The sequence below is a fragment of the Rhincodon typus genome, chromosome 32 (assembly GCF_021869965.1).
Source record: "Rhincodon typus isolate 14 chromosome 32, sRhiTyp1.1, whole genome shotgun sequence".
NCBI lineage: Eukaryota > Metazoa > Chordata > Chondrichthyes > Orectolobiformes > Rhincodontidae > Rhincodon > Rhincodon typus.
The window spans coordinates 37,226,759-37,242,700 of NC_063363.1; the positions used below are offsets into that span (position 1 = coordinate 37,226,759).

General features: G+C 41.6%; 1 protein-coding gene across 1 annotated transcript in view; it reads right to left on the bottom strand.

Moving 5' to 3' along the window:
- Positions 1-15,942, bottom strand: part of LOC109919718 (protein TESPA1-like) — a 74,348-nt gene that overhangs the window by 57,434 nt on the left and 972 nt on the right. Inside the window, exons 2-3 of the mRNA XM_020519746.2 lie at positions 7,783-7,917; positions 208-250 (exon numbers count right to left, since the gene is read on the bottom strand). Coding sequence (XP_020375335.1) covers positions 208-250; positions 7,783-7,906 — 167 coding nt within the window. The 5' untranslated portion in view covers positions 7,907-7,917. The remainder of the gene's footprint in view (positions 1-207; positions 251-7,782; positions 7,918-15,942) is intronic.

Consider the following 15,942-nt stretch of genomic DNA (forward strand, 5'->3'; position numbering starts at 1 on the left):
GGTTGTTCTTTTAAGGAGCAGGCTTCCTGCAGTTACACAAGACCACAGCGATAATAATACAGCTGATGAGAGCCGAAACGTCCTGAAACATTCGCTCTGCGTTTCTATCCACAAATGCTACCAGATCTGCTGTGCATTTCCAACATTTTCTATTTTGATTTCAGATTCCAAAATTGAAATAATTTCAGAATTCAGACGTCATCTTACCCACAATCTTCAAGCCAGCTTTTTATTTTGTCAACAGAACCTCCTGTGAAAACAAACAAGAAACACAAAACAATCAAAGAGAGATAGTGAGAACACAGTGCAACAAAAACGCACTCACTCCCATTTCCAATGATTCTGTCAGGCCCATCTACACAAATCTAAACATCATTGCCTGATAGAGAGAAGTGGCGAAGCAACTGACACGAAGATGGGAAAAATCATTGGGTCCTGAAAGCAAAGAAAAGGAATTGGTCATGGAGAGAAATGTTATTCCCACAGTGAAGATGAGTGAAAAAATTATCCTAGAAATGTTTTAAATGAGGAAATGAGGGTTAGGTGCATGCAGAATCTCTGACAGAATAATTCACCTGACTGTCATGGGCTAGACCAGACCCCCTCAAAATATATTAAGAAGGTAAACTAAACCCTGACTTTTACTTATTTTAAAGGTAGATGTGAAGTGCCGTATTCCAGATGCAGTGTGACTGATCAAGCTACTTGACATTAAGAAAACAAAATTTATTCAAACACTGTAGTTAAAATACAATAAAAGAAAGATGGAATTGGAATAGCTTAACTCTATTCGAAAACTTAACAGAACGATAGATACAGTAATTATCACGAATTAACTGTTCCAATGTAGGAACATCCCATAAACACACTCCTGGCAAAAGGCAAATTCTGAAAACAGATTGTCTCACATGCAACTCTCTTAGCAGACAGAGAGCATTCCCCACTCCCACCCCCTCCAAGCATTTGGCTGTAACTGAAAGAGGGAAAAAAGTAGCTTTCACATCTTCCAGACACCAACAGCAACTACTAAAAGCTAAACTAAACATCCTGGTTCTGTGAGAATTTGACCAGATCCATTCTGGCTGCTCCTATTGTTCCAACTTTAAAAAAATTCCCAAGGCTTCACAGGCTGTTTACTCTAGTAGTTCTGATTGACTGCTCTACATTTCAGTCTTTAAACTTCTCTTCAAAAGAAAAGGACAAATTGACCTCTTTAAGCATTAGTATCACCACACCCCCTTAAAAAAAGAACCACAATGTACAAAGATGGCTTCAGTTTTAAAAACCATTAGCCTTACTGTATTAGTACACAATACATATACATTACATTGACTCTAAGCATGCAAACATTCACCACTACAGTCTATTTCAGTCAGATTTTTCCGCCACCAAACATCTCTGTCTTTCTTCATCAAAGTTACAACAACGTATCGACAATTACATTCTCTCATCCATATATGTGTGTAATTTTTCATGACTTATTATCCACACTTCAGATTTTAATTCATTCCTATTTGTGAAACTCTTGTTTCCTATCCCTTTCGAGTGTGTGTGTCTGTGTGTGTGTGTGTGTGTCTGTGTGTGTGTGTGTGTGTGTGTGTGTGTTAGATCACAAACGCCACCCTCAGTTTGAAAGTGTGAATAAATAACTCTTTTTATTTAAACTTGAGAGTTTGTTGTGAGCCATTTTTTCAAAATTAATTTCATCAGAAAAGAGCTTCCAAAAACACACCACAACCTTTTCTAGGCCAACTTACTTACAGTCAGAAAGTGAACAAAATAAAGCATGAAAAACACTTGACAATGTTTATTAAGATCTGTAAACTTGAAAAGGTAGTAGAAGCTGATTCAATAAATAATTTTAAAAGCGAGTTGGATAAGTACATGTGAAAGCGAGAGGAATTTACAGGGATGCCAACAAAAAGCTGGAAAACTGAACCATCTATGACTACTCTTTCAAAGGGATGTACGGGCACAATGAACCAAATAGCTGCTGCTATGTTCAGTTTCTGTGAATCAAAGAGACTATTCAGCTGGAAGAGAGTGAATTTGGATGATGCCAGCAGAGACCTTGTGCAAGTGGCTGAAAACAGAGGACAGCCAGGAGAACAACAAATGAACAATGGTAGGCTTTCAAGGTTGAAATATTTTAGCTACAAGCCAAGCATTTAAGCAAGGAATGCTTACTGCAAAGAAGGAGACCATTCAATTTAACATTGTGCTGGCCCAATAAAGAAATAATTCACCTAGTGTCACAATATGCCCTCTCCCAATAGTCCTGCAAAATTTTTATTATAATAATAGTTAAATGCTGTCTCAAATGCCTCAACTAAACATTCCTTCAGTGCACTCTTACCACTCTCCAGATCCCAACCACACACTGTGTGCAAACATTTTACCTCATGTCTCCATCTAAATTTGTCAATTACCGTAAAACCATGCACAATTGTTCTTGATCCATTCAACAATGCGAATGATTTCTCCTTGCCTGCTCTGTATAGATCCTTCAGGATTTCAAATACCTATATCTGATCTTTACTTGACATTTTCTTCTCCAAAGAAAACAATCCAACATTTCTAATCTTTATGCAAATGAAGTTCCTCATCCCAAGAATCATTCTTGTGTTTATTTTCCCTGCACTCTCTCTAATGCTTTCATTTATTTTTAAAAGTGTGGCATTGAGAACTGAACACAATGCTCCAGGCTGTAAAAGGGTTTCGAACAAACTTAATACCACACTCTTGTGTTCTATGTGCTATTGATAAAGCCTAAGATGTCATATGGTTTAATAAAAACTGTCTCAACCTGTCCTGTCACTGCCAATGACTTCTGCTCCTACATTCCTTATAGAATTGTATGTTTTATTTAAACTGTATTGTCTCTCTTTGTGATCTTTTCATCAAAATGAATCACTTCTGAGCTGTTGATTTATGATATTTGTTATTTTTATTACTGCTTGGAACCTGGGTTCTAAAGTGGGTAGAACTGTATAAAGTACTGCTTTAAATTTGTGGACATGGTGCTAACCAAGTGGGCTACTTTTCAGAGAAAGTGTCAAATTTCTTGAATGTTGTTAAAGCTGCACTCATCTAGGTAAGTGGGGGGTTTTCCAGCACACTCATAATTCATGCTTTGTGGAGGATTGACAGGTTTTGGGGAGTCCTAGCTTCTGACCTGCCGTTATAGCCATTGTATTTATAGGATGAGTCAAGTTCAGATTCTGGTCGATGGTAACACCCAGGATGTTGATAGCAGGGGATTCAGTGCAGGTCATGCATTTGAATGCCAAAGGACAACATTTAGATTCTCTGTTGTTAGAAATGGTCATTGGCTGGCACTTGTGTGACGCAGATGTAATATAGAACATAGAACATAGAACAGTATAACACAGTACAGGCCCTTCAGCCCATGATGTTGTGCTGAAATTTTGCCCTAATCCTGAGGTCTATCTAACCTCCGCCCCTACCTTATACTATCATCCATATGCTTGTCTAATAGCCGCTTAAATGCCCCTAATGAGGCCGACTCCACTACCCTCTCCGGCAATGCATTCCACGCTCCTACCACTCTCTGAGTAAAGAACCTACCTCTAACGTCTCCCCTATATCTACCTCCACTCACTTTAAAACTATGCCCTCTCGTGATAGCTACCTCCACCCTAGGAAAAAGTCTCTGGCTGTCCACTCCATCTATACCTCTGATCATTTTGTACACCTCTATCAAGTCACTTCTCATCCTTTGTCGTTCTAAAGAGAAAAGCCCTAGCTCTCTCAACCTTTCCTCATAAGACCTTCCCTCCATTCCAGGCAACATCCTGGTAAATCCCCTCTGCACCTTTTCCAATGCTTCCACATCTTTCCTGTAATGAGGCAACCAGAACTGGACACAATACTCTAGATGTGGCCGAACCAGGTTTTTGTATAGCAGGAGCATAACTTCACGGCTCTTGAACTCAATCCCTCTATTAATGAAAGCTAACACACCATGCGCCTTCTTAACAATTCTATCCACCTGGGTGGCAGCTTTCAGGGAACTGTGGACATGAACCCCAAGATCCCTCTACTCCTCCACACTGCCAAGAATCTTCCCGTTAACCCGGAATTCTGCTTTCAAGTTTGTCCTTCCAAAATGAATCACCTCACACTTTTCGGGGTTAAACTCCATCTGCCACTTCTCAGCCCAGCTCTGCATCCTATCAATGTCCCTTTGTAACCTAGAACAGCCCTCTGCACTATCCACAACTTGACCCACCTTCGTATCGTCCGCGAACTTACTAATCCACCCTTCCACTCCTTCATCCAAATCATTTACAAAAATCACAAAGAGAAGAGGACCCAGAACAGATCCTTGTGTTACACCACTCATAACTGAACACCCGTGTTGAATATTTTTTGTCCACTACCACCCTTTGTCTTCTAAGGGTCAACCAATTCTGAATCCAATCTGCCACATTTCCCCTATCCCATGCCTCCTTACCTTCTGCATGATCCTACCATGGGGAACCTTATCAAACACCTTACTTAAATCCATGTATACCACATCCACCGCTCTATCTTCATCCACGTGTTTGGTCACCTCTTCAAAGGATTCAATAAGATTTGTTACTTGCCACTTTTCATCCCAGACCTGGATATTGTCTAAATCATTCAGAGATAGTAAGAACTTCAGATGCTGGAGGTAACACAGTGCGGAGCTGGAGGTACACAGCAGGCCAGGCAGCATCAGAGGAGCAGGAAAGCTGATGTTTTGGGTCTGGACCCTTCTTCAGAAATGGGGAGGGTTGCAGTGGGAGAGAGATCCACTGAGGTTTTTCTGGAGGGAGGAGGATAACTACTTCAAGGTTGGCATCCCTAGAAGAGGCTTCACAATGGGATTATAACTCACTTAGAGTAGGAACTGCTGATGCTGGAATCTGAGATAACACAAATACGGAAATATGCCCAAATGCAGCATGACTTAGACAATAGTGTGGAGCTGGAGGCACACAGCAGACCAGGCAGCATCAAAGGAGCAGGAATGTTGACGTTTTGCGTCGGGGGTCCCAACCCGAAATATCAGCTTTCCTGCTCCTCTGATGCTGCCTGGCCTGCTGTGTACATCCAGCTCCACATTATTGTCTAAGTCATGCTGCATTTGGGCGTATTTCCATATTTGAAAAGTTATAATTGATTATGAACATTATGCAGCATTAGTGAACATCCCTACTTCTGACTTTGTATTGGCGGGAAGGTAATCAGTGAAGTAGCTGAAGTTGACTGACCTCTAAAACAGCAACCATCTTCCTATGTGCCAGGTATTACTCCAACCATTAAAAATGGCATTATTAGAAATCTAGGAGCATGTGGCATGGATAGTAAACTGGTGAGAACACAGAAAAGAGCAGGGTTTAAAAGTAGGTTGTTTTTAATTCATTCATGGGATTTGGGAATTTATTGTCCATTCCTAACCACCCATCGACCATTTCAAAGTCAACCATAGGTCACTTGGAGACACTGCTGACACTAGGCCAGCAGATTTAATTCCCTAAATGGCACTTGTGAATGAGATGTATTTTTAAAGCAACTGATACTTAGTCACCATTAGGATACCTTGTGATTCCAGATTTTTATTGAAATCAAAGTTTACTATATGAAAGCATTAGACAGTGTGCAGGATAAAGGCACACAAGAATGATTTCCAGGATGAGGAACTTCATTTGCATAAAGATTAGAAACTACTGTGGTAGAGGTTGAACCTGTATTCCCAGAACTTTAGGCTGGGGTTGTGGGATTACTTAGTCCAGGGACCACAACAACACCATCTTCCTTACATTACCAAAACAAGTGAAGTGATGTTCCACGAGGAGTAGCATTGAGACCACTGCATTTCACAATTTACAAAATTTATTTGGACTCAGAAATTGGAAATACAGTACAAAAATGTGCTGATAGCACCAACTTGGGGGAGAAATTAACATACAACGTATTGGAAACCATTAAACAACATTCAAAAGAGGTATATAATTTTGGAATGAACATTATTATGGATTGGTGTGAAGTGATGCATTTTGGTAGGCAAAATATGGAGGTTGCGTACTCTGAAAAATGGGTCTTTAAATGAAAAAGACTCAGATAGGGACCTGGGACAACGAAATAAAGAAACAAAGAACCAGGGATGCTGGAAATCTGAAACAATACAGAAATTACTGGAGAAACTCAGCAGGTCTTGCAGCATCTGTAGAGAGACAGCAGAGTAAATGTTTTGGATCCAATGACCCTTTTTCAGAATTGATTGTGGCTAAGCAAATGTGGTATATATGTTGAAGACACAGGATGGATGTGGGGATGGGACTAGTAAAACAGTGAATGATAGATGGTGTATCAGCCCAAAGAGAGAGGATGGCAGTTGAATACAGAAACGGATGGATAATGATGAGCTGGGAAGAAAGGGGTGTTTAAGAGACCTTTAGATAAGCGCATACAAGGAATGGAGTGATATTGACCAAGAGCAGACAGAAGGGATTAGTTCTGTTTGGCATCATGTTTGGCATGAAGGTTGCAGGTTCCTCAAGAGGCAAATGAGAATACCTACATTCTATTTGCAAAAATAACTTTGAGCTGAAGGTTGGCATGCAGGTGTAGCAGGTGGTAAGGAAAGCTAATGACTTGCTGGCCTTCATAGCGAGAGGATTTGAGTATCTGAGAAAAGATGTCTTGCTGCAGTTAAAGAGGGCCTTGGTGAGGCCACGCCTTGAGTATTGTGTGCAGTTTTGGTCTCCTAGGCTGAAGAAGGACATTCTTGCTATTGAGGGAGTCCAACAAAGATTGACCAGGCTGATTCCCGGGACAGCGGGACTAACATATGAAGAAAGACTGTATCGACTAGACTTGTACTCACTGCAATTTAGAAGAATGAAGGGGGATCTGATAGAAATATATAAAATCCTGATGGAACTGGACAGGCTAGACGCGGGAAGAATCCTCCTGATATTGGGGAAGTCCAGATCTAGAGGTCACAGTCTAAGGATAAAGGGTGAGCCAATCAGGACTGAAATGAGGAAAAATTTCTTCACTCAGAGTTGTGAACCTGTGGAATTCTTTCCCACAGGAAGCTGTTGAGGCCAGTTCATTAGATATATTCAAGAGGGAGCTGGACATAGCCCTTGTGGCTAAAGGGATCAAGGGGTATTGAGGGAAAGAGGGAATGGGATACAGAAATTGCATGATCAACAATGATTGTATTGAATGGTGCTGCAGGCTCGAAAGGCCGAATGGCCTCCTCCTGCAACTATTTTCTATGTTTCTGGTTGCCCACACTTCAACACACTACTGTGTTGCCTGGCCAACATTTTTGACTTGGGCCTGCTGAAATGCTTCAGCAAAAAATAAAGTTGTGGTTGATTGTTAAGATCATAGTGAAACAAATGGAAATTATTTTGGTAGTTTAGAATTTGTGTTAAACCTGTATAGAGCATTAATTAGAGCTTTTTTAAAGGATTGTATACAGTTCTGTTTTCCAATTGGAGACAGCATGCAAAGAATTTACCTGAGAAATTCAATGAGCAATGATCTCCATCAAGAAAGATTGAACAAGTCAAGGTTTTAATCTCTAGAAAAGAGAAGAGTTGGGATTGGGAGGTGAATGTCCCTAGGAGGGACAATACTTTCAGCTGGCTTAATGTGGGTAAACTGGGAATACTGGTTATGATCAGCATATAGGAAAAATGTGGAACAAATTAGCACCTTAAAATAAATGTCAAATGAGAGTAATTCCAGAGAAGTATGCCCCAGGCAGATTCTTACCTGAACTAGAAGTTGTGCCCATGACATTCTCATCCACAGTGTGCCATTGTTCCCTGCTCTTAGCCCAGGCTCTGCGCTTTCTGGAGGTGCTGCTCTCCCAGGAAGCTTCAGATGAAACTTCCATCCTGTCCGTCACTGCAAAATGCCATGAGAAAAAAGTTTTGGAAAAGTGATCAATAAAAATCAGTTTAAGATAACAAGATGTAGAGCTGGACGAACACGGCAGGCCAAGCAGCATCAGAGGAGCAGGAAGGCTGACATTTCGGGCCTAGACCCTTCTTCAGAAAAATACTATCTCTCCAATAAAAATCAGTTCCTATTTTCTATGGCACCATCTTCTAACTTCAGAATGCCCACGGAGCCATAGAGTCAGAGAGATCTAACAACACATCACATCCACACCTGTCAAAGACAACGACCTAATTAATCTAACCCCATTTTCCAGCATTTGGCCAATCATCTTACTATGCCTTGACATCACAAGTGTACCTCTTAAATATTATAAGGGTTTCTGCTTCTACAAGATTTACAGGCAGTGGGCTTATGATTCCCACTACACTTGAATGAAAACGTATTTCCTCACATCTCCTCTAAACTTTCTGCCCCTTACCTTAGAGTCGTAAGAGTTATAGTCATAGAGTTATACAGCACAGAAACACCCACTTCGGTCCAAATCGTCCATGCTGAACAGATATCCTATATAAATCTAGTCCCATTTGCCAGAATTGGCCCATATCCCTCTAAATCCTTTCTATTCATATACCAATCCAGATGCATTTTAAATATTGCAATTGTACCAGCTTCCACCACTTCCTCTGGCAGCTCAATCCATACACACACCGCCATTTGTGTGAAAAAGTTGCCTGTTAGGTCCCTTTTATATATTTCCCCTCTCACCTTAAACCTATGCCCTGTAGTTTTGGACTCGCCCATGCTGGGGAAAGGACCTTGCCTATTTACCCTATCCATGTTCCTCATGATTTTATAAACCTCTACAATGTCACCTCTCATCCTCCAACACTCCAGGGAAGATAGCCCCAGCCTATTCAACCTTTTTCTGTAGCTCAAACCTTCCAACCCTAGCAACATCCCGTAAATTTTTTCTGAAACCTTTCAAGTTTCACAATGTCCTTCCTGTAGGAGGGAGACCAAAATTGCACACGGTATTCCAAAAGTGGCCTAACCAATATCCTGTACTGCTGCAACACAACCTCCCGACTCCTATACTCAATGCACTGACCAATAAAGGCAAGCATACCAAACGCCTTCTTCATTATCCTATCAACCTACAACTCCACTTTCAAAAACTATGCACCTGCACTCCAATGTCTCTTTGTTCAGCAACAGTCCCCAGGATGTTAACATTAAGTGTATAAGTTGAGTGTCACTGGCTGCCCAGAATTTATTGGCTGCCCCAGAGAGTGATGGTGTGCTGCCTTCCTCATTGAATTCATAGAATACCTCCAGTGTGGAAACGGGCCATTCAGCCCAATGGTTCCACACCAACCCTTGGAAGAGCAACCCACTCAATCCCCATAATCCTGCATTTTCCATAGCTAACCCACCTATACCCCTGAACACTATGGGCAACTTAGCATGGCCAATCCACCTAATTTGCATGTCTTTGAACTGTGGAAGGAAATTGGAGTGCCTGGTAGAAACCGATGCAGACACATACAAACTCCACACAGATAACTGCCGAGGGTGGAATCAAACCCAAGTCCCTGGTGCTATGAGGCAGCAGTGCTAACCACTGAGCCACCATGTCACTGCAACCCATCTGCTGTAGATAGACCCATAATGCCCTTATTTCCAATATTTCAGATGTTTACTTGTAAACTGTGATTTCAAGAGATGACACCTACATGTAGCACAAAAAGCGCACAATCACAGAGAAAAAACAGTGTAATCATTAAGCGATGGAAAGCAGCAGTCAGTCTCATTGATGCTGTTGGAAAGGAAAAGGTTTTTAGATTTTTAAAAAAGCTTTTTGATAAAATATACCAAGAAAATGAATAAATGGAGACTGGAGCATTCTGAAGAAGAGGCATGACAGACTCAAAATGTTAACTCAGTTTCTTTCTCCAGGGATGCTGCCAGAACTACTGAGTTTCACAATCTCTGCATTTGTTTCAGATTTCCAGTGTCTACAGTATATTGCTTCTACTTCAATCCACACCTCACTGCCTCTGAAAAAAAAACGCAGCCTGAAGCTACAACTAACACCTTATCATTACTGCAGATTATTTCAGATTATCCAGTTACTCTCATGGACAAGTTTAAAATTATCATCCAGGAATCATAAATTACCCAAAAAGGCGGTCTAAGTTATGGGAGATTTTAAAGCATTTCATTAAGAAGTAACAGATTCAATCTAATAGGTAAGCTAAATCAGGAAAAAAAGTGAAATGTAATGGCACATAATGGTCTGAAGTTGGATAGGTGGGGGATGCTGCCTTCTTGGAATGGTTTATTGGTCCCGGTCAGGGAGATGTTAATCTGTAGGGCTGGAGGTGCAAATACCTCAGGGTGATTCACTAGTCCCAATTTGGGTAAATGGATGGATGAAGCTAATCCCAGAGTTGGACTTGGTATTTTTAACTAATTTCTTAATCTTCTTATTCTTTCAAAGTGTTGTGGTGAAGCCAGCATTTTGAGAAGGATCCAGACCTGAAATGTCAGCTTTCCTGCTCCTTTGATGCTGCTTGGCCTGCCGTGTTCATCCAGCTCTACACCTTGTTATCTCTTGTTGCAATAGCAGTTCCCCTGAACGTTTATAACATTTCCTACAGTCCAGGCACTTAAAGGTCTCTCCTCAGTGTGAACTTGCTGGTGTGTCAGCTGGTGGGATAACTGAGAGAATCCCTTTCCACACACAGAGCAGGTGAACAGCTTCTCTCCAGTGTGAGTGCATTCATGCATCAGAAGGTCAGATGATCGAATGAATCCCTGGTCATTGAATCCTCCAAAGGAGAGAGGTTTCTTTCTGACTACCTTATCTCTGCCCCTCATATTTCTGTACATCCCAATCACATCCATCCTCAATCTCCTCTGCTCTATGGAAGATAAGCCCGTCCAATCACTCTTCCTAAGTGAAATTCCTCGTAACTGGCAATATCCTGGTAAATCTCATATAAGCTATGAACATTTTACAACAGTGACTTTATAGAGTGAAGAATGGCAGCCAATATTTACACAGCAAGATCCCAAGAAAAGCAACAAGATCTTGAGCAATTCATCTGCTTTAATAATACTGGATGAAGGATGAATATTGCTAAGATTCCAGGGGAAAATTGAAATGAAAAAGAAATACTTGGTATGCTGGAAATCCAAAGTAGAAACCTAGAAATATTCAATAGGTCTGGTATCTTCAGAACAAGTGAACTCCCTGCTCTCATTAGTGTTGATGATGGTGTTGGTGCTGGTGCTGGTGTTGCTCTTGTTGTTGGACCTGGTGTTGGACATGGTTTTGGAGCTGGCAGTGGACATGGTGTTGGAGCTGGCGTTGGACATAGTGTTGGTGCTTGTGCTTGTATTGTAGTTGGTGCTGATGCTGGTGCTGGTCTTGGCTCTTATGTTGTTGATAGTGCTAGTGTTGTTGTTGGTGCTAACATTGGTGTTGGTGCTTGTGTTGTGGTTGGTGCTGGTGTTGGTGTGGTCCTGGCTCTTGTGTTGGTGATGATGCTGGTGCTATTGTTGGCACTGGCCTTGTACGTTGGTGCTGATGTTGGTCCTGGCTCTTAAATAGAATCATAGAATCAAAGAAACATAGAAACATAGAAAATACATGCAGGAGCAGGCCATTCAGCCCTTAGAGCCTGCACCACCATTCAATACAATCATGCCTGGTAATGCAATTTCTGTATCCCATTCCCGCTTTCTCTCCATATCCCTTGATCCCTTTAGCCACAAGGGCCATGTCCAGCTCCCTTTTGAATCTAATGAACTGCCCCCAACAGCTTTCTGTGGTAGGGAATTCCACAGGTTTCACAACTCTGAGAGAAGAATGCTTACCTTTTATTCTTAGGCTGTGATTCCTAGTTCTGGACTTCCCCAACATCAGGAACATTCTTCCTGCATCTAGCCTGTCCAGTCCCGTCAGGATTTTATATGTTTCTATCAGATCCCCCCTCATTCTTCTAAATTGCAGTGAGTAAAAGCCCAGTCTTTCTTCATAAGTAAGACCTGAAATCTCAGGGATCAGTCTAGTGAATCTTCACTGTACTCCCTCAGTAACAAGAATGTCCTTCCTCAGACTAGGAAACCAAAACTGCACACAATGCTGAAAGTGTGGCATCACCAAGGCCCTGTATAACTGCAGCAAGACATCCCTCCTCCTATACTCAAATCCTCTCGCAATGAAGGTCAGCATGCCATTAGTTTTCCTCACCGCCTGCTGCACCTGCATGTCAGCCTTCAGAGACTGTTCTACCACGATATCCAGGCCTTGTTGCAACTCAACTTTTCCTAAACTGCCACCATTCAGATAATAATCTGCCTTCCTATTTTTTTGCCACCGAAGTGGACAACCTCACATTTATCCACATTACGTTGTATTTGCCAAGTATTTGCCCACTCAGGCAATCTGTCCAAGTCACCTTGCAGCCTGTTGGCATCCCCCCCACAGGACACACTGCCACCCAGCTTAGTGTCAGCTGAAAATTTGGAGATATTGCATTCAATTCCTTCATCCAAATCATTAATATACATTGTCAACGGCTGGGGTTCCAGCATTGAACCCTGCGGTATCCCACTCATCACTGCCTGCCTCTCTGAAAAGGACCCTTTTATTTTAACTCACCATTTCCTGTCTGCCAACAATTTCTCTATCTATGTCAAGACATTACCTCTGATACCATGTGCTTTAATTTTACTTACCAATCTCTTGCGTGCAGCCTTGTCAAAAGCCTTTCGAAAGTCCAGATACGCAACATCCACTGATTCACCCTTGTCCACTCTACTGATCATATCCTCAAAAAATTCTAGAAAATTTGTCAAGCATGATTTCCCTTTCATGTATCCATGCGGACTTGGACTGATCTTGTCACTGCTTTCCAGAAGTTCAGTTATCACATCCTTAATAATTGACTCCAGCAATTTCCCCATCAGGGATGTTAGGCTAACTAGCCCATAATTCCCAGATTTCTCGCTCCCTCCTTTTTTAAAAAATGGAGTTACATTAGCTACCCTCCAGTCCATTGGAACTCTTCCAGAGTTTACAGAATGCTGGAAAATGATCACCAATGCATCCACCATTTCTAGACCCACTTCCTTAAGTACTCTGGGATGTAGAGCATCAGGCCCTCGAGACTTTTTGGGTTTTAATCCTGTCAATTTCCCCAATATCAATACCTGATTAATAAGGTTTCCCTTCTTCCGGCTCGATCCTCTATCACCTAGCATTTCCTGAATATTATTTGTGTTCTCCTTAGTGAAGACAGATCCAAAGTATCTGTTCGACTGATCTGTCATTTCTTTTTGACCATTATGTAAGGGACCTACATTTGTCTTCACCAGTCTTTTTCTCTTCAAATATCTGTAGAAACTTTAGCATTCAGTTTTTACGTGTCCCTAAAGTTTACTCCTGTATTCTTTTTTCCCCTTCCAAATTAAACTCTTTGTCCTCTTCTGCTGAATTTTAAATTTCTCCCAGTCCTCAGGTTTGCTGTTTTTTTTCTGGCCAATATATATGTCGCCTTTTTGACTTTAACACTATCCCTGATTTCCCTTGTTAGCCATTGTTGAGCCAACTTCCCTGTTTCACACTTACGCCAAACAGGGATGTACAATTGTTAAAGTTCATCCATGTGTTCTTTAAATGTCTGCCATTGCCTATCCACAATCAACTCCTTAAGTATCCTTGGCCAGTTTATCCTAGCCAATGCATCAAAGTTAGCTTTCTTTAAGTTCAGGTACTTTCAGGACCCTGCTCTCAGATTTAACTGTGTCACTCTGCGTCCTAATGAAGACTTCTACCATATTATGGTCATTCTTCCCCAAAGGATCTCATTCCACAAGGTTGCTCATTAATCCTCTTTCATTACACAACACCCAGTCTAGGATGGCCTGCTCTCTAGTTCATTTCTTGACATATTGCATGGGAAAACCATCCTTCAGACTTTCCAGGAAATCCAACACCATTGCATTGCTACCAATTTTGCTGGTCTAATCAATATGCAGATTAAAGTCACCCATAAGAATTGCTGTACCTTTACTGCACGCATCTCTAATTTCCTATTAAATGCCATCCCCAACTTTGCAACTGCTGTTTGGTCATCTGTACACAACTCCCACTAGTGTTTATTTTCCCTTTGGTATTCTGAAGTTCTGCCAATACAGATTCCACATCGTCCAGGTCAATGTCCTTACTTACTATTGTGTTAATCTCCTCCTTAACCAGGATTGTGACCCCACCTCTCTTTCCTTTCTAGCTATCTTTCCTGAAAATTGAATGTCCCCAGATGTTAAGTTCCCATCCTTGGTCACCCTCTAGCCAGGTCCACATGATCCCAGTTGTATCATATCCATTAATAACTGTCTGTGCAGTTAATTAATTCACCTTATTACAAATGCTCCTCTCATAGAGACACAGAGCCTTCAGGCTTGATTTTTTTTTGACATTTATTGCCCTTTTAGAATTATGATGTAATGTGGCCATTTCTGATTTTTGTCTTTGGATTCTCTGCCTTCCACTTTCACATTTCAGCCTACTGCCTTTTGTTTCTGTCCCCACTTTACATCCCTCTGACTTCTTGCATTGGTTCCCCACCCCCTGTCAAGTTAATTTAAACCCTCCCTCGATTGTTGGTCATTGATCCTAATCCAGGTTTCATCCTAAGACTGCGAAGGCACCACTCATACTGAAGTGATTGCAAATCTCACAGTATAAAACTATTATGAACAAAACCTTTCCTATGATATATTTGCTGATATATTTGCATCATCATTAGCCATGGATGAGGTCCCGGAAGACTGGAGGGTGGTGAATGATATGCCCTTATTCAAGAAGGTCTGCAAAGAAAAACTAGGAATTATAGACAAGCAAGCTTAATATCTGTGGTAGGTAAGTTACTTGGGAAGATTCTGAGGGATAAGATGTACATGCATTTAGAAAGACAGGGGTTGATTAGGAGTAGTCAGTATGGCTTCGTGCGTGGGAGATCATACCTCACAATTTTTTTAGAATTCTATGATAAAGTGACCAGGAACGTTGATGAGGGCAGGGTGGTAGATGCAGGTTACATGGATTTCAGTAAGGCCTTTGATAAGGTTCCACATGGTAGGCTGCTCTGGAAGGTTAGATAGCATGGAATACAGGGAGAGTTGGCAAATTGGATGCACAATTGGCTCGATACTAGGAAGCAGAAAGTAATAGTGGAAGGATGCTTGTTGGACTGGAGGCCTATGACTAGTGGAGTGCCTCAGGGGTTGGTGCTGGGCCCATTGTTGTTTGTTATCTGTATCAATGATTTGGATGAGAGTGTACAAGGCATGATTAGTAAGTTTGCGGGTGACACTAAAATAGGCGGTATCATGGACAGTGAGGAAGGTTATTAGAAATTGCAGTAGGATCTTGATCAGCTGAGGAAGTGGGCTGAGAAATGGCAAACAGAATTTAATATAAATAAGTGTGAGGCATTGCATTTTGGAAAGTCAAATCAAGGTAGGAGTTTCATGGTGAATGGTAGGGCCTTAAGGAGTGTAGTGGAACAGAGGGACCTTGGAGTTCAGGTGCACGATTCGCTGAAAGTGAAGTCACAGGTAGACAGGGCAGTGAAGAAGGCTTTTGGCTCACTGGCTTTCATCAGTCAGGGCACCGAGTACAGAAGTTGGGAAGTTATGTTGCAGTTGTACAGGATGTTGGTGAGGCCGCACTTGGAGTATCGTGTTCAGTTATGGTCATCTTGCTATAGGAAAGAGTGCAGAAGAAATTTACAAGGATGTTGCCAGGACTCAAGGGACTGAGTTATAGGGAGAGGTTGGATAAGCTAGGACTATTTTTCTTTACAGCATAGGAGACTGAGGGGGTATCTTATAGAAGTGTATAAGATCATGAGAGGCATGGATAGGGTGAATGTACACAGTCTTTTTCCCAGGGTTGGGGAATTGAGGACTAGAGGGCATCAGTTTAAGCTAAGAGGGGAAAGAATACATGAGAAC